Genomic DNA, 19,637 nt, shown 5'->3' with positions numbered 1-19,637 from the left:
TGTCGTCTTCTCGGACATACTCGCGGACCACATCCTTGGGGATGTGAACTTTTTTCTCAGTTGGTCCCGGGGTGTGTGGTCTTTCAGGCACCCCCAAGTCCTTATTCTGTTTGCGCAGTTCTATTTCTGCCAATTGGCGCTCGTGCTCGAGCGTTATTTTTTTCTCTTCCAGCTCTCTCTGTCTCTGTTTTTCTTCTCGCTCCTCTCGAATCCGCATATGCTCGAGGTTGAGTTTCTGTTCAGCTAACTTGAGCTCCCCATCCATCTTGAGTCGTGCCATCTCTAATTCGTGCAGTCTGACTCTGTCTCTTTCTCGTATCTCCTCCGGTGAGAGGCCCGTTCCCCGCTCCTCGGGAGTCGTGGCGTTCCCCTCTGGTGTGATGCTGTTTTGGTCTGGTGTGACGCTGCTTTGGTCGGAGGGTCTTGCGACCCCCGTTTCTGTCCACGACTCAAGGGCGCGCTTTAGATCATCCTTGGTACTCAGGCCAGTGGTAGCAATGCCAAGTTCTATGCAAAATTGTCTCAGTTCGCGGTGGTTGTATTCCTCTAGTTTCTCCATTTGGAACTTCTCGGTGGAGCTGCTATCTTTGGTCGACATCGTGCTTTGTCGTGGGGTGAGCTACTCTCTGTACGATTACGCGTTGGTTCGGATCGCGCCGCTGGCCACCAATGTTAGAAAAGGTAGACGGACCGGGAGGGTCGGCCGGGGTCAGGAGGAGAGGTCTCCGGGGAGAGCCGTCTCCAGCGATCGTACAGACAAGTAACTTCCCCCCCACAGACAAATACCACACACGGGTAAGGTTCAGTGATCTTTATAGGCACTTATTTAAGGTACGGTAAAATGGTACAAGGAGGTCTGGACTCAGGGGTCCCCTCGATTTAGAGTCTCGTAAGGTAGGGAAGGGGGTAGCGGGACAGTCTATTTACCAATCAGGTAATGCGGATGAGATGGTGATGAGCTCACAATCCTCGAGCTTTGGTGGTATGGGCCGCGGCAGCGCCAGCAGGTCCCGGTGCGGATGGTCGATACAACGGGCCGCGGCAGCGCCAGCAGGTCCCGGGAAGATGAACGGTCCGCGGCAGCGCCAGCAGGTCCCGGTGAGGATGGTCGTTACAACGGGCCGCGGCAGCGCCAGCAGGTCCCAGGAAGATGAAGGTTGCAGAGGGCCGCGGCAGCGCCAGCAGGTCCCGGTGAGGATGGTCGGTACAACGGGCCGCGGCAGCGCCAGCAGGTCCCAGGAAGATGACTGTTGCAGAAGGCCGCGGCAGCGCCAGCAGGCAGGACGATGGTTCACAAGAGCGGGCTACGGCAGCGCCAGTAGACCGTCAGGGTTGAGTTCACTCGGTGTCTCTCGACTCCAGGATACAACTGCCTTCCTGCTCCGGAGCTGCCTCAGTTATAGGGCTGGTGCCCTTTGATGTCCGGACCCTCGCACTTGGAGGTCGGAGGGTCCGGGATGAAGGTGTCCAGACACCCAGCAGGGGGTGGAGCCAGTGCCCGGGGGAGCTGGGAGCGATCGGCACCTGGCGGGGGAGAGCCCTTGACACTTCGGTCTCCCATTGACCTGCCAAGTGGTCCGCTCACCTCCTGGGTGGATAGTGGTGCCGGGATGTCGGGGCCGGCCAGGCCCGGGGTTAGGGTCGAGGGGAGGCCAGGCGGCCGCGTGGTACAGGGTCCAAGATGGCGGCTTGACCCGGCCGGGAAAGCCGGTGGGGCTGGACCCCGTGATGAGTAGGGGTCCGAGGGCAGAGGGTCCGTCGGGGGACGGGGTACAGGTGCTTGTCGCGGGGTTATGCCAGGTGGCCCGGAGTCCGGGCCTTGTCGAGCGGGTAGGGCGCGAGCCGTCTGTGAGGCCTGTCCAACAGTCTGTGAATATATTAATGCTGAAATGAGCCTCTGGGTTATTCCAATGTCTTACCCAGAGCACCAGTGGCTGCAATGCCAAACAATCTTATAGAAAACTCCGCATGAGAGAGGCAGAAGAGCTCTGGCCCTGAGGGAAGTCTCCTCATAAACGTGTTTTCTACTCCTTAAATGACTTGCAATGTACACATCCCCAGAGGGCAGCCCCAAAAGTTACCACCGTAAGACTTATACTCTTATAAACACATAAAATGTACTTAATTGGCTTGTGGCCTAATCTCTTGGCAAATCTAACAAGCATTGGCACAGCCAATAGGTCTCGCCTTTGGGAACTTATAAGTGTTTAGCCATGCAACACTTGATGTTGTTGCACCAAGGATATTGTGCTGCATAACTAAATACTTACAAGGTCCCAAAAGCGAGACCTATTGGCTATGCCAATGCTTGTTTTTATCTCTGTTTTGCTTCCTTACTGCCTTCCTACTATGTAATGCTATTTCCTTCTGTTTTTTACAGTGTGTATGTAAAGCGCACTGATACCTACGGGTCAAGCTAGCGCTATATAAAACTTTTAAAATAAAAATAAAATAAATAAATGGTGACAAGGAAAGTGGTGGTGAAACCTGGGGATTTGCAGTGTTTAAAAGCAGCCACCGATGCACTCAATATTTGCAGCTGTGTCTAAAACTGACGCTCCTGCAGGAAGGAGTCCGAGGGCTCAGCCGAGCGTGGAAAGCACTGAGGACACGGGAGGGTAAAGGGGCGGAGGGAGCCTGGACACGGAGGGTGGAGGGGCAGAGAGAGGGAGCCTGGACACGGAGGGTGGAGGGGCAGAGGGAGGGAGCCTGGACAAGGGAGGGTGGAGGGGCAGAGGGAGGGAGCCTGGACACGGGAGGGTGGAGGGGCAGAGGGAGGGAGCCTGGACACGGGCGGGTGGAGGGGCAGAGGGAGGGAGCCTGGACACGGAGGGTGGAGGGGCAGAGGGAGGGAGCCTGGACACGGGAGGGTGGAGGGGCTGAGGGAGGGAGCCTGGACACGGGAGGGTGGAGGGGCAGAGAGAGGGAGCCTGGACACGGGAGGGTGGAGGCCAGGGGCAGAGGGAGGGAGCCTGGACACGGAGGGTGGAGGGGCAGAGAGAGGGAGCCTGGACACGGAGGGTGGAGGGGCAGAGGGAGGGAGCCTGGACACGGGAGGGTGGAGGGGCAGAGGGAGGGAGCCTGGACACGGAGGGTGGAGGGGCAGAGAGAGGGAGCCTGGACACGGAGGGTGGAGGGGCAGAGAGAGGGAGCCTGGACACGGAGGGTGGAGGGGCAGAGAGAGGGAGCCTGGACACGGGAGGGTGGAGGGGCAGAGGGAGGGAGCCTGGACACGGAGGGTGGAGGGGCAGAGAGAGGGAGCCTGGACACGGGAGGGTGGAGGGGCAGAGGGAGGGAGCCTGGACACGGAGGGTGGAGGGGCAGAGGGAGGGAGCCTGGACATGGGCGGGTGGAGGGGCAGAGGGAGGGAGCCTAGACACGGAGGATGGAGGGGCAGAGGGAGGGAGCCTGGACAAGGGAGGGTGGAGGGGCAGAGGGAGGGAGCCTGGACACGGAGGGTGGAGGGGAAGAGAGAGGGAGCCTGGACACGGGAGGGTGGAGGGGCAGAGGGAGGGAGCCTGGACACGGGAGGGTGGAGGGGCAGAGGGAGGGAGCCTGGACACGGAGGGTGGAGGGGCAGAGAGAGGGAGCCTGGACACGGAGGGTGGAGGGGCAGAGAGAGGGAGCCTGGACACGGAGGGTGGAGGGGCAGAGAGAGGGAGCCTGGACACGGGAGGGTGGAGGGGCAGAGGGAGGGAGCCTGGACACGGAGGGTGGAGGAGCAGAGGGAGGGAGCCTGGACACGGGAGGGTGGAGGGGCAGAGGGAGGGAGCCTGGACATGGGCGGGTGGAGGGGCAGAGGGAGGGAGCCTGGACACAGAGGGTGGAGGGGCAGAGGGAGGGAGCCTGGACACGGGAGGGTGGAGGGGCAGAGGGAGGGAGCCTGGACATGGGAGGGTGGAGGGGCAGAGGGAGGGAGCCTGGACACGGGAGGGTGGAGGGGCAGAGGGAGGGAACCTGGACACGGGAGGGTGGAGGGGCAGAGGGAGGGAGCCTGGACACGGAGGGGCAGAGAGAGGGAGCCTGGACACGGGAGGGTGGAGGGGCAGAGGGAGGGAGCCTGGACACGGGAGGGTGGAGGGGCAGAGGGAGGGAGCCTGGACACGGGCGGGTGGAGGGGCAGAGGGAGGGAGCCTGGACACGGAGGGTGGAGGGGCAGAGGGAGGGAGCCTGGACACGGGAGGGTGGAGGGGCAGAGGGAGGGAGCCTGGACACGGGAGGGTGGAGGGGCAGAGGGAGGGAGCCTGGACACGGGCGGGTGGAGGGGCAGAGGGAGGGAGCCTGGACACGGAGGGTGGAGGGGCAGAGGGAGGGAGCCTGGACACGGAGGGTGAAGGGGCAGAGGGAGGGAGCCTGGACACGGGCGGGTGGAGGGGCAGATGGAGGGAACCTGGACACGGAGGGTGGAGGGGCAGAGGGAGGGAGCCTGGACACGGGAGGGTGGAGGGGCAGAGGGAGGGAGCCTGGCAGAGAGGGCGAGCAGGCTGGGAGTGGGAGAGAGATGACAGTGTCCAATTGGGACGGACAAGAGTCACTAAGGATTTAGGTGAGGTCTGGAGACGAGAGAGGTCTGGAGAGAGAGAGGGAGGGAGGGGAGAGAGAGGAGGGGAGAGAGAGGGAGGGGAGAGAACATGCTGGCAGGGGGGAGAGGCGCATATAAGGGCACTAGTGAGGAAGAGGAGGCGTCGGTGGGGGGAGCAGATCCTCAGAGAGGCATACAGCGCATAGAAGAGGCAGCGGTCGCAGCAGGAGGTACAAGAGGCCAGAAAAGGAAGGTGACCTAACGGCCAGGACTGCCGACTGTGGCGCTGGGGATCGAGTCTTGGCGTCCTCTACTCAACATCCTGTGATTCCAGGCAAATCACTTATTCTGCCCCTTTCTACCAAAGAATGAATGTGTCCTTGTGTAACATAACTGATGAGCATGTAAAGCGCTCCGATAGCTTCGGGTCGAGTTTGCGCTATATAAATCTGCAAAAAAAGAATGGAGGCGAAAAGAGCTTCAGGAGGTAGAACGGAAATGCTGAATGAGAAGAAAAGGGCAACGTGGCAAATGGGTGCCAAAGAGAAGAAACAGGGTCCAAACTTTAGAACAAGGAGGGGCGAAAGGATTAAAATAAGTCTATATCGATTTAGAAGCCATTCTAGGGAAAGACTTATAATTACGGTGGAATCCACAACGAGGCGCATCATTAATGAGGCTTACACATTTAGCAAAATGTGACATCATGAGGCAGAACCATCCCGCAATGAGGCTAAAACAGGCACAAATCGAAAGGAGGCTCTGGGGGCCCTTCTGTGAGGCAGAGAGAGGTAGAGGGTGGAACAAAGAGACACAAAGATGTACAGGGCGGAGTACGAAAGCAAGTGGAACTGGAAGGAGGCCGAGGGAGCTTCAAGAGGGCACACAGAGCTAGACGGGGGTACAGAGAGCCACAACAAGACACAGACCCACAAGGAGGTACATCAGAGAGCCACAACAAGACACAGACCCACAAGGAGGTACATCAGAGAGCCACAAAGCATCAAGGAGGTACAGAGGGTAGCGGGAAGGCATAAAGACCCTTAGGTAGGCAGATAACGTCAAGGAGCACAGACAGACAGCCACAATGAGTTACACCGAGCCATAAGGAAGCAAAAACAGTCAAAAGAAGGCAGAGGCTGCCACCACGAGGTACAGAAGGCCACAAAGAGGCATATGGGCACAAGGAGGTACAGAGGGTAGCGCGAACGCATAAAGACCCCTAGGTAGGCAGATAACTTCAAGGAGCACAGACAGACAGCCACAATGAGTTACACCGAGCCATAAGGAAGCAAAAACAGTCAAAAGAAGGCAGAGGCTGCCACCACGAGGTACAGAAGGCCACAAAGAGGCATATGGGCACAAGGAGGTACAGAGAGTAGCGCGAAGGCATAAAGACCCCTAGGAAGGCAGATACCTTCAAGGAGCACAGACAGACAGCCACAATGAGTTACACCGAGCCATAAGGAAGCAACAACAGTCATAAGAAGGCACAGGCAGCCACCACGAGGTACAGAAGGCCGCAAAGAGGCATATGGGCACAAGGAGGTACAGAGAGTAGCGCGAAGGCATAAAGACCCGTAGGTAGGCAGATACCCTCAAGGAGCACAGACAGACAGCCACAATGAGTTACACCGAGCCATAAGGAAGCAAAAACAGTCAAAAGAAGGCAGAGGCTGCCACCACGAGGTACAGAAGGCCACAAAGAGCCATATGGGCACAAGGAGGTACAGAGAGTAGCGCGAAGGCATAAAGACCCCTAGGAAGGCAGATACCTTCAAGGAGCACAGACAGACAGCCACAATGAGTTACACCGAGCCATAAGGAAGCAACAACAGTCATAAGAAGGCACAGGCAGCCACCACGAGGTACAGAAGGCCGCAAAGAGGCATATGGGCACAAGGAGGTACAGAGAGTAGCGCGAAGGCATAAAGACCCGTAGATAGGCAGATACCCTCAAGGAGCACAGACAGACAGCCACAATGAGTTACACCGAGCCATAAGGAAGCAAAAACAGTCAAAAGAAGGCAGAGGCTGCCACCACGAGGTACAGAAGGCCACAAAGAGCCATATGGGCACAAGGAGGTACAGAGAGTAGCGCGAAGGCATAAAGACCCGTAGGTAGGCAGATACCCTCAAGGAGCACAGACAGACAGCCACAATGAGTTACACCGAGCCATAAGGAAGTAAAAACAGTCATAAGAAGGCACAGGCAGCCACCACGAGGTACAGAAGGCCGCAAAGAGGCATATGGGCACAAGGAGGTACAGAGGGTAGCGCGAAGGCATGAGAACCCTAGGGAGGCAGATAACTTCAAGGAGCACAGACAGACAGCCACAATGAGTTACACCGAGCCATAAGGAAGTAAAAACAGTCATAAGAAGGCACAGGTAGCCACCACGAGGTACAGAAGACCGCAAGGAGGCATATGGGCACAAGGAGGTACAGAGGGTAGCGCGAAGGCATAAAGACCCCTAGGTAGGCAGATAACTTCAAGGAGCACAGACAGACAGCCACAATGAGTTACACCGAGCCATAAGGAAGCGAAAACAGTCATAAGAAGGCACAGGCAGCCACCACGAGGTACAGAAGGCCGCAAAGAGGCATATGGGCACAAGGAGGTACAGAGAGTAGCGCGAAGGCATAAAGACCCCTAGGTAGGCAGATAACTTCAAGGAGCACAGACAGACAGCCACAATGAGTTACACCGAGCCATAAGGAAGCGAAAACAGTCATAAGAAGGCACAGACAGCCACCACGAGGTACAGAAGGCCGCAAAGAGGCATATGGGCACAAGGAGGTACAGAGGGTAGCACGAAGGCATAAAGACCCCTAGGTAGGCATATAACTTCAAGGAGCACAGACAGACAGCCACAATGAGTTACACCGAGCCATAAGGAAGAAACAACAGTCATAAGAAGGCACAGGCAGCCACCACGAGGTACAGAAGTCCGCAAAGAGGCATATGGGCACAAGGAGGTACAGAGAGTAGCGCAAAGGCATAAAGACCCCTAGGTAGGCAGATAACGTCAAGGAGCACAGACAGACAGCCACAATGAGTTACACCGAGCTATAAGGAAGCAACAACAGTCATAAGAAGGCACACACAGCCACAACGAGGTACAGAAGGCCGCAATGAGGCATATGGGCACAAGGAGGTACAGAGAGTAGCGCGAAGGCATAAAGACCCCTAGGAAGGCAGATAACGTCAAGGAGCACAGACAGTCAGCCACAATGAGTTACACCGAGCCATAAGGAAGCAACAACAGTCATAAGAAGGCACAGGCAGCCACCACGAGGTACAGAAGGCCGCAAAGAGGCATATGGGCACAAGGAGGTACAGAGAGGAGCGCGAAGGCATAAAGACCCCTTGGTAGGCAGATAACTTCAAGGAGCACAGACAGACAGCCACAATGAGTTACACTGAGCCATAAGGAAGCGAAAACAGTCATAAGAAGGCACAGGCAGCCACCACGAGGTACAGAAGGCCGCAAAGAGGCATATGGGCACAAGGAGGTACAGAGGGTAGCGCGAAGGCATAAAGACCCCTAGGTAGGCAGATAACTTCAAGGAGCACAGACAGACAGCCACAATGAGTTACACCGAGCCATAAGGAAGCAACAACAGTCATAAGAAGGCACAGGCAGCCACCACGAGGTACAGAAGGCCACAAAGAGGCATATGGGCACAAGGAGGTACAGAGAGTAGCGCGAAGGCATAAAGACCCCTAGGTAGGCAGATAACGTCAAGGAGCACAGACAGACAGCCACAATGAGTTACACCGAGCCATAAGGAAGCAACAACAGTCATAAGAAGGAACAGGCAGCCACCACGAGGTACAGAAGGCCACAAAGAGGTATATGGGCACAAGGAGGTACAGAGAGTAGCGCGAAGGCATAAAGACCCCTAGGTAGGCAGATACCCTCAAGGAGCACAGACAGACAGCCACAATGAGTTACATCGAGCCATAAGGAAGCAAAAACAGTCATAAGAAGGCACAGGCAGCCACACAAGGTACAGAAGGCCGCAAAGAGGCATATGGGCACAAGGAGGTACAGAGAGTAGCGCGAAGGCATAAAGACCCCTAGGTAGGCAGATACCCTCAAGGAGCACAGACAGACAGCCACAATGAGTTACACCGAGCCATAAGGAAGCAAAAACAGTCATAAGAAGGCACAGGCAGCCACCACGAGGTACAGAAGGCCGCAAAGAGGCATATGGGCACAAGGAGGTACAGAGAGCAGCGCGAAGGCATAAAGACCCCTAGGTAGGTAGATACCCTCAAGGAGCACAGACAGACAGCCACAATGAGTTACATCGAGCCATAAGGAAGTAAAAACAGTCATAAGAAGGCACAGGCAGCCACCACGAGGTACAGAAGGCCGCAAAGAGGCATATGGGCACAAGGAGGTACAGAGGGTAACGCGAAGGCATAAAGACCCCTAGGTAGGCAGATAACTTCAAGGAGCACAGACAGACAGCCACAATGAGTTACACCGAGCCATAAGGAAGTTAAAACAGTCATAAGAAGGCACAGGTAGCCACCACGAGGTACAGAAGGCCGCAAAGAGGCATATGGGCACAAGGAGGTACAGAGGGCCACACAGGGGTATTATGACGCATAAAACGGCACAGAAACTCTAAGGGCTCAAAGAGCTGCAATGAGTTACATACAGCCACAAGGAGGCACACAAAGCTGTAAGAAGGCACAGAGAGACAAAATGGGGTACAAAGGGCACAGGGAGGAAGGGAACCTCAAGAGCCTCACAGAGGTATCGAGAGCCAAAAGAAAACTCACAACTCCAAGGGCCACAGAGAACCCAAGGAGGTAGAGAGCACGGTCAGGAGGCACAGAGCCTTAAGGAGGCACAGAGAACCATAGGGAGTGACAACCCCAGGGAGATAGAGGCAGCCGGAAGGAGTTACATATTCAATATAGAGGCACAGAAGTCCCTTACACAGGCTCAAGGATACAGAGTGAGCTACAAGAAGACATAAGGAAGCAGAAGGAATCACAGAGAGCCACAAGGAAACAGAGTGAGTGAGAAGACACAAGGAAGCACGGAGAAGTAAAGCGCGTGTGCCGCGATTATAGCAAAAGTAAAGAAATAGAAAAAAATCAATTTCTTTACTTTTGCTATAATCGCGGCACCCGCGCTTAACTTTTAACATTGAAGCGCGGGTGCCACGATTATAGGAAAAGTAAAGAAAGATGTTTTTTTCTATGTCTTTACTTTTGCTATAATCGCGGCACCCACCCTTTACTTTTAATGTTAAAAGTAAAGTGCATGTGCCGCGATTATACCAAAAGTAAAGAAATAGAAAAAAACATCTATTTCTTTACTTTTGCTATAATCGCAGCACCCACGCTTCAATGTTAAAAGTTAAGCACGTGTGCCGCGATTATAGCAAAAGTAAAGAAATAAATGTGTACTTTAAATTTTATGACGAGATCTGTGGTGGGGGAGTGAATTGAAGCGCGGAGAGAGGCACGCAAAGCACGCGCCCGCGCACATGCACTCAAGCTCTAGGCCGGTCATGGCAGCAATTTTTAAAGCCCTTACTAAAAGTCTTGCCAGTCCAGCGCATGCGCTGTGTCAGGCGAGACCTAAAAATGGCATCTATGGACTTTTGCCTTTGCATGGCTCTAACATTTAATAACAATTTCCAGTTAAGATCCACATCTATTGGGACCCCCAGACAGGTGAATGTGTGACTTCCTTACTGTCCTCGCCTCTGACTGAAAACGTCCTTGTTTTGGATTTGTTTGGTCCTTATTTCATTATGAATGATTTGGATCGCTTGATCTTAAGTCCTTATTTGGGGGCATATGTATCAAGCTAGTCTAAGGTCGCAAACACTGCGTATCGCAAAAAATCAGTGTTTGCGATCTCAAAATATCTATCTCCAATGTATATTGGAAAATCGCAGAGCAAAGTAGGTATTAAAAAAATAGCGAAAATAGCGAATACATATTTTGCGACTCGGAGAATCTGCTAATAATTTTGTGAAATCGCAAATACTGACACGCTATTTGCGATATTCGCAAAAAGCGTCAACGCAAATTGCAAATTTGCAAGCATATGTATGAAAAAATTGCGAATTCACGAAAATCGCAATTTTGCACATGCAGTTTACCACCAACTCAATGCAGGTGGTAATCAGGTGCAACCAATTCAAACAGGCCCACAATGCAACATTACCTTCCACAATGGCAGCGCTGTATGTGATAGCCAGGAGGATGCGAATTCAAGCTGCAGCACAGGGAAGGAGGCGACAGGAACGGATCTTCAGAGTGCGCATCACTCTGTTCCAGCAAACAGACAAGGAGATCCATGAGAAGAGTAGGCTGGACTCTGCTACCATTATGGACTTGATTGCTGAGCTGAAACCCATGCTGGAACACCCAACACGCATGACCCAAACCATCCCACCACATGTGCAGGTCCTGTGTTCCAGATCTGCTTGGCGTCACCCCACTATCAGGAGGCAACGGTGGGCGGTCTTCTGTCTATCGTGCATATATCTAGCTAGGGCGGGCGGACTGCCATCAGCGCAGCAGTGTTTCAGAGACCGCCGTGGTGGCGGGCCGGCGGCCGGAATGCCAAGACCTAATTCAGGCCCTAAACCTCAGACCAACTGATTGATTTCTAAATGTTTTGCAATCATGTACTTGTACTCCTGCAGCGGGCTGGACATCCATACATTCAATGTTTGATCATATCTCAGGAAAACATACCAGTCCGTAAGGGTCCGAAGTGGCCCCGATCATGCTTTGGATGAGGCCGATAGATGCGGGGTCACCTGCGATCATTGATGTCCCAGTGTCCACGATGGCCTGACATCCACTGCTGCAGGCGATGACCTTCCCACTCATGGAGATGCTGTGGAAAGAGACCGGCTGAACTGACAGATCTTGGAACATGTACTCAAAGGGAAAGTCAGATTAAATGTTCGTCCTACAAGACTCTAGGAATCCTGTACTTACTCTCTGCACCTCCAGGGGCCCTCATTCCATAGCTGTCTAGGGTACCAAGCCCAAGCTTGTGCATGATAAAGAGAGTTCCCTATGAAATAAATATTTAGGGTCTTTGCCTGGTACTCATCACTGAATTGGGATGGCGGGAGTGTGGTAGGAGAGTGGAAGGAGTATGGCAGGAGTGTGGCAGGAGTGTGGCAGGAGAGTGGAAGGAGTATTGCAGGAGTGTGGCAAGGGCGTGGCAGGAGAGTGGCAGGAGTGTGGCAGGAGTGTGGCACAAGTGTGGCAAGAGTTTGGCAGGAGTGTGGCAGGAGTGTTGCAGAAGTGTGGTGGGAGTGTGGCAGCAGTGTGACAGGAGAGTGGAAGGAGTATTGCAGGAGTGTGGCAAGGGTGCGGCAGGAGAGTGGCAGGAGTGTGGCAGGAGAGTGACTGTAGTATGGCAGGAGTGTGGCAGGAGTGTGGCACAAGTGTGGCAAGAGTGTGGCAGGAATGTGGCAGGAGTGTTGCAGAAGTGTGGTGGGAGTGTGGCAGCAGTGTGGCAGGAGAGTGGCAGGAGTGTGGTGGAAGTGTGGCAGGATTGTGGTGGGAGTGTGGCAGGAGTGTGGCAGGAGTGTGGCAGGAGTGTGGCAGGAATGTGGCAGGAGTGTGGCGGGAGTGTGGCAGGAGTGTGGCAGTAGTGTGGTAAGAGTGTGGCAGGAGTGTGGAGGGAGTGTGGCGGGAGTGTGGCAGGAGTGTGGCAGGAGTGTGACAGGAGTCTGGCAGGAGAGTGGCAGGAGAGTGACAGGAGTCTGGCAGGAGAGTGGTAGGAGAGTGGCATGAGTGTGGCAGCCATGTGCTCTACAGATCCTGTATCATACTGTAATTAAACATTAAAGAATCTAAAGACAGTGAAAGACATGACAAAGGATCTTACTGACCAAGGTGACCGCTGGCAGGTGGAGCAAAGACCACTCTTACTGCCCCAGCCTGCCTGGGTCTACCGCTCTCTCCATCATGGGAGGGGGACTCCCAGAGAGTAGCGGGCGGAGGTGATACCTGGCTGGTGGAACAAAGGATACTCTAAATGCCCCCCCGCGCCTGGACCTATAGCTCTTTTCATCACCAGGTGGAGGCTCCCCAGGAAGCTGCATTACCTTTGGCTTGAATGGAATAAAAGCCCTGATCAACGACATGACCAGCCACTCATCCCTCAGACATTGAAGCCATCCTTAGCCCATCACAAGGATGAACTGTCTCAGTTTTGTGTTTAGAAAACTGGGGTGGGAAGGAGTGCAAGTAATATCATCAGTGGGCATAAATTGGTTAAGAATTGCACATTATTGTATTAGTTATATAGCACTTCATACTCGTGATGAGGGACGCTAAGCACTCCAAGATGAATTTGGTTCCTATGCACCCTTTCAGAGTCCATGATGGAAAAGAGGTTGCTTGTGGTTTGGCCTGTGCGGGAGGTCATAGATGAGGTCTGTGAGATCTTGAAGCATGGTGTGAGAGTGCTCCTGCACTTCTGCACTTAAGATCTAGACATTTGTTCTGAGCATGGTGTGAGAGGTGCCCTGCACTTCTGCACTTAAGGACGAAGTGATGTAGAGAGAGATCTGTAGAGGTGTTCTCAGATTGGTGTGAGAGGTGCCCTGCACTTATGCATTAAGTGCTGCGGAGAGAGATCTGGAGAGATGTTCTAAGCAAGGTGTGAGAGATACCCTGCACTTTTAAGAATGACATATTGCAGAGACAAAGATCTGGAGAGCTGTTGTAAGCATGTTTTGAGAGGTGTCTTTCAATTAAGCATGGATGCAGCAGGGAGAGATCTATAGATATGTTCTAAGCATGGTGTGAGAGGTGCCTTGCACTGATGCATAAAGTGCTGCAGAGAAAGATCTGGAGAGGTGTTGTAAGCATAGTGTGAGAGGTGCCCTGCAATTAAGGATGAAGTGCTGCAGAGAGAGATCTGAAGAGGTGTTCTAAGCATGGTGTGAGAGTATTCCAGCACTTATTTATGAAGTGATGTAGAGAGAGATTTGGAGAGGTGTTTTAAGCATGGTGTGAGGGTATTCCTGCACTTATGCATGAAGTGCTGTAGAGAGAGATCTGGAGAGGTGTTCTAAGCATGCTGTGAGAGGTGCCCTGCAATTAAGGATGAAGTGCTGCAGAGAGAGATCTGAAGAGGTGTTCTAAGCATGGTGAGAGGTGTCCTGCACTCATGCATAAAGTGCTGCAGAGTAAGATTTGGAGAGGTGTTCTAAGCATGGTGTGAGAGTATTCCAGCACTTATTTATGAAGTGATGTAGAGAGAGATTTGGAGAGGTGTTTTAAGCATGGTGTGAGGGTATTCCTGCACTTATGCATGAAGTGCTGTAGAGAGAGATCTGAAGAGGTGTTTTAAGCATAGTGTAAGAGGTGTCCTGCACTTAAGGATGAAGTGCTGCAGACTAAGACCTGGAGAGGTGTTGCAGAATGGTGTGAGAGGTGCCCTGCTTTTAAGCATGAAGTGCTGCAGAGAGAGATCTAGAGAAGTGTGCTAAGCGTGCCCTGCACTTAAGCTTCAAGTGCTGCAGAGAGAGATCTGAAGAGGTGTTCTAAGCATGGTGTGAGAGGTGCCCTGCACTAAAGGATGAAGTGCTGCAGAGAGAGATCTGGAGAGGTGTGCTAAGTGAGCTGTGAGAGGAGTCCTGACCTTAAGCATGAAGTGCTGCAGAGTAAGGTCCGTGAGGTTCCATAGTCATGGTGAGGGAGTTGCCCTGCACTTAAGGATGAAGTGCTGCAGAGAGAGATCTGGAGAGGTGTTCTAGGCATGGTGTGAGAGATGCCCTGCACCAAAGGATAAAGTGCTGCTGAGAGAGCTATGGGGATATGTTTTAAGCATGCTGTGAGAGGTGTCCTGCACTTAAGCATGAAGTGCTGCAGAGTAAGGTCAGTGAGGAGTTCTAGTCAAGGTGAGAGAGGTACCCTGCACTTAAGGATGAAGTGCTGCAGAGAGAGTTATGGAGACATGTTTTAACCATGCTGTGAGACGTGTCCTGCACTTGAGGATGAAGTGCTGTAGAGAGAGTTATGGAGACATGTTTTAAGCATGCTGTGAGAGGTGTCCTGCACTTGAGGATGAAGTGCTGCAGAGAGAGTTATGGAGACATGTTTTAAGCATGCTGTGAGAGGTGTCCTGCACTTGAGGATGAAGTGCTGTAGAGAGAGTTATGGAGACATGTTTTAAGCATGCTGTGAGAGGTGTCCTGCCCTTAAGCATGAAGTGCTGCAGAGAGAGATCTGGAGAGGTGTTCTAAGCATGCTGAGAGAGGTGTCCTGCACTTAAGCATGAAGTGCTGCAGAGTAAGGTTCGTGAGGAGTTCTAGTCATGGTGAGAGGGGTGCCCTGCACTTAAGGATGAAGTGCTGCAGAGAGAGTTATAAAGACATGTTTTAAGCATGCTGTGAGAGGTGTCCTGCCCTTAAGCATGACGTGCTGCAGAGAGAGATCTGGAGAGGTGTTCGAAGCGTGCCCTGCACTTAAGCTTCAAGTGCTTCAGAGAGAGATCTGGAGAGGTGTTCTAAGCATGGTGTGAGAGGTGCCCTGCACTTAAGGATGAAGTGCTGCAGAGAGAGATCTGGAGAGGTGTGCTTAGTGTGCTGTGAGAGGAGTCTTGACCTTAAGCAGGAAGTGCTGCAGAGAGAGATCTGAAGAGGTGTTCTAAGCATGGTGTGAGAGGTGTCCTGCACCTAAGGATGAAGTGCTGCAGAGAGAGTTATGGAGACATGTTTAAGTATGCTGTGAGAGGTGTCCTGCACCTAAGGATGAAGTGCTGCAGAGAGAGTTATGGGGATATGTTTTAAGCATGCTGTGAGAGGTGTCCTTCACTTGAGGATGAAGTGCTGCAGAGTAAGGTTCGTGAGGAGTTCTAGTCATGCTGTGAGAGGTACCCTGCACTTAAGGATCAAGTGCTGCAGAGAGAGTGGAAAAAGACACAGTCACATCTTTAGGATCTCTTCTGACTCACCTTTGGTGCATCACTGGTGTGTACCAGTGGTGCCTCAGGTAATAAGCCATTTGATTCTACCCAGGTGTGACTGAGGCCAGACCCCTGGAGGCAGTTGTTGAGTTTTCGTGAAATAGTATGAAGTCCACCAAGGACAAGCTGATATCCTGATGGTACGGCACAGGTTTGAGCAAGTGAAAGGAGAGAAGCAATTGTTACATAACTAGTGACCTAATATGGTGCCCAGAGAGGTGATCCACTGTCTGGAGTGGCAGGGGGGTAAGAATTGTACAAGCAGCTGTAGGATACGCTAGGGGGATTCATTCAAGGGAAGCAAGGATGAGGTAATTCTGCACTGTGATGGGCCAGGTTCAGGCTCTCGCTGTACCCTAGTACAGGTAGATACGGTCCCACACACCTGTCGATGGTGACCTGCCAGTCCTTCTGTACTGTGAGGAGCACCAGGTCAGTCTCCCTCTGCACCCTAGCACGGGTAGAAGTGCTCCTACCCACCTGTCGATGGTGATCTCCCAGTACTTCTGCGCTGCGACCGGCACCCAGGTCAGGCTTCCGCTGTAGTAGGAAGAGTCGATCTCGCCAAAGATGACCACGCTCCCAGTGTCCTTATGGCTGCAATACACAACATCTGGTCTTAGGTTCATCCACTCACAAAGTTAAAAGACAACACATGGGCATGTAACATGAGCAAAACATGTACCCTAGCACCGCTCTCTTTCACAGATCATACAACATCTAGTAAGTTCACCAAACTAACCACATGCATTAGAGGGGACACATGAGTACTGAATCAAGAGTTGGACCCCTGGATGGGACTGCTCTACCGTTGTTCCTCCACGAACATTGAACAATTTGAGACCACTGGCAGCCCTCCGCCTACATCTAATCAAATCCCTCCAACATGGGGCTCCTCTGCCATCTTGGGACCTTTAATCACCCAATCCGTCTCTGAATGAGTCCTCCCACTGATTTCACAGAATGTTGTAGTGCGCTATCTTCCTCTCTGACCAGTGCTTTGATGCTTGGCTAGCCTAGTTAAAGGACTGGTCTTTAGTAGTATTAAAAAAACTGAAGTCAGGTTGTGATTGGTCCTTGTGATCAGGGTGAGGTCGGCCAGTGTTAGCTTTAAACCTTTAAGTAGATCTGTTGTGGGCTGCAAAGCATCAGCTGCTAGTAAATGTCCCAAACTCTATACTCGTGAGGCTATACACAGGACTGAATCTTTTGTGACAGTCATGCCTTTCTCATTCAGTCTTCTCAATACTTCTTTCACTTTCTCTCTGGTTCTGACACAATTTCATGTCTTGGAATGCTGTAAAGCATATCGTTTTTTGCTGCTTGAAATGTAATCCCAAACACCTGTACCCCCCATCGGGTGATAGACTCTAAAGACAAGGAAGAGCATCTCCACCGACAACACAACCATCCTGATCGGCTCACCTGTAGTCCGGAAGAAGCTGAAGGCTGACCTCTCCCAGAAGTACTACCCCTAGCTCACCACCAAGAGGACTTCACCTGGTAGCGACTCTCTGGACTCCACCTTGTCTCCTACCCCTGGGGCCTCATGCTGTGTTCATCGCCCAGTACCTTTCCAGATGGGTTCACACAACATTTGTACACTCATCCCTACATCTAGCATTGACTAAAGCAAGACATTGTTGAAGAAATTAAATTCAGAATCAAACTTCTCTGGTTGTTAAAGGAAAATCCAAACAAAATGGAAGGTAGAGGATGATAGTCTGATCCCGTGTTTGCAACATGATGGAGGAGGAATCTAGGAGTCAATAGTTGAAGGGGTAGTAAAGTGCCCTGCAGTGACACAAAAGATGCAGGAGCGACCTATATGTGATCTGATGGTAAGCTGAAAGAGTCTCTTGAACCATGCTTCGGTGACAGATTACGAGGAAGGGCAACAATTATGCACGTGAGGTCCATGTGAGTCACTGTGCCCATCCATTTTATGTGTACAAGGATTCTTGAACCACAAGTCACCTAGTGTCATCTCCTGAAACGTGGACCTCCTATGGCGTGGGCCTCCTGTGACATGGGCCTCCTGTGACGTGGATCTCCTGTGACTTGGACCTCCTGTGGCGTGGGCCTCCTGGGAAGTGGACCTCCTATGGCATGCGCCTCCTGTGACCTGCACCTCCTGTGACGTGGGCCTGCTATGATGTGGGCCTCCTGTGACTTGGATCTCCTATTACGTGGAACTCCTGTGACTTGGACCTCCTATAAAGTGAATGTCCTATGATGTGGACCTCCTTTGACCTGGACCTCCTGTGACGTGGACCTCCTATGTCTTGGGCCTCCTGTGAAGTTGACCTCCTATGGCATGGGCCTCCTGTGAAGTGGACTTCCTATGGCATGGGCCTCCTAGGACCTGCATCTCCTGTGATGTGGGTCTGCTATGACGTGGACCTCGCATGACGTGGGCCTCCTGTGACTTGGACCTGCTGTGATGTGGACTCCTGTGACCTGGACCTCCTGTGACCTGGACCTCCTGTGACCTGGACCTCCTGTGACTTGGACCTCCTGTGACCTGGACCTCCTGTGACCTGGACCTCCTGTGACTTGGACCTTCTATGAAGTGAAGCTCCCATGACATGGACCGCCTGTGACTTGGTCCTCCTGTGATGTGGACCTCCTGTGACTTGGACCTCCTGTGACATGGACCTCCTGTGATGTGGACCTCCTGTGACCTGGACCTCCTGTGATCTGGACCTCCTGTGACTTGGACCTCCTATGAAGTGGACCTCCTATGAAGTGGACCTCCTGTGACTTGGATCTAATGTGATGTGGACCTCCTGTGACTTGGACCTTCTGTGACTTGCACCTCCTATGATGTGGGCCTCCTGTGACTTGGACCTCCTGTGACATGGACCTCCTGTGATGTGGACCTCCTGTGACCTGGACCTCCTATGAGGTGGACCTCCTATGACGTGGGCCTCCTGTGACTTGGACCTCCTGTGACAATGACCTCCTGTTATGTGGACCTCCTGTGACTTGGACCTCCTGTGACCTGGACCTCCAGTGACCTGGACCGCCTGTGACCTGGACCTCCTGTGACATGGACCTCCTGTGACGTGGACATCCTGTGACCTGGACTTCCTGTGCCCTGGACGTCCTGTGACCTGGACCTCCTATGTCGTGGACCTCCTATGACATGGACCTCCTGTGATGCTGACCTCCTGTGATGTGGACCTCCTGTGACTTGGACCTCCTGTGATGTGGACCTCCTGCGACGTGGACCTCCTGTGATGCTGACCTACTGTGATGTGGACCTCCTGGGACTTGGACCTCCTGTGACCCGGACCTCCTGTGACCTGGACCTCCTGTGACTTGGACCTCCTGTGACCTGGACCTCCTGTGACCTGGACCTCCTGTGACTTGGACCTTCTATGAAGTGAAGCTCCCATGACATGGACCGCCTGTGACTTGGTCCTCCTGTGATGTGGACCTCCTGTGACTTGGACCTCCTGTGACATGGACCTCCTGTGATGTGGACCTCCTGTGACCTGGACCTCCTGTGATCTGGACCTCCTGTGACTTGCACCTCCTATGACGTGGGCCTCCTGTGACTTGGACCTCCTGTGACATGGACCTCCTGTGATGTGGACCTCCTGTGACCTGGACCTCCTATGAGGTGGACCTCCTATGACGTGGGCCTCCTGTGACTTGGACCTCCTGTGACAATGACCTCCTGTTATGTGGACCTCCTGTGACTTGGACCTCCTGTGACCTGGACCTCCAGTGACCTGGACCGCCTGTGACCTGGACCTCCTGTGACATGGACCTCCCGTGACGTGGACATCCTGTGACCTGGACTTCCTGTGCCCTGGACGTCCTGTGACCTGGACCTCCTATGTCGTGGACCTCCTATGACATGGACCTCCTGTGATGCTGACCTCCTGTGATGTGGACCTCCTGTGACTTGGACCTCCTGTGATGTGGACCTCCTGTGACGTGGACCTCCTGTGATGCTGACCTACTGTGATGTGGACCTCCTGGGACTTGGACCTCCTGTGACCCGGACCTCCTGTGTCCCAGACCTCCTGTGATGTGGACCTCCTGTGATGTGGGACTCCTGGGACTTGAACCTCCTGTGACGCTGACCTCCTGTTACATGGACCTCCTGTGACGGGGACCTC

General features: G+C 53.1%; 1 protein-coding gene across 1 annotated transcript in view; it reads right to left on the bottom strand.

The window, feature by feature from the left end:
- Positions 1 to 19,637, bottom strand: part of LOC146829942 (pepsin A-like) — a 257,499-nt gene that overhangs the window by 115,669 nt on the left and 122,193 nt on the right. Inside the window, exons 6-7 of the mRNA XM_085604204.1 lie at positions 15,985 to 16,101; positions 11,262 to 11,406 (exon numbers count right to left, since the gene is read on the bottom strand). Of these exons, the coding sequence (XP_085460330.1) occupies positions 11,262 to 11,406; positions 15,985 to 16,101 (262 nt within the window). The remainder of the gene's footprint in view (positions 1 to 11,261; positions 11,407 to 15,984; positions 16,102 to 19,637) is intronic.

The sequence above is a fragment of the Triturus cristatus genome, chromosome 5_1 (genome assembly GCF_964204655.1).
Source record: "Triturus cristatus chromosome 5_1, aTriCri1.1, whole genome shotgun sequence".
Lineage (NCBI taxonomy): Eukaryota > Metazoa > Chordata > Amphibia > Caudata > Salamandridae > Triturus > Triturus cristatus.
The sequence above is the reverse complement of the archived record's forward strand: the minus strand, read 5'-3'. Positions and strand labels throughout refer to the sequence as shown.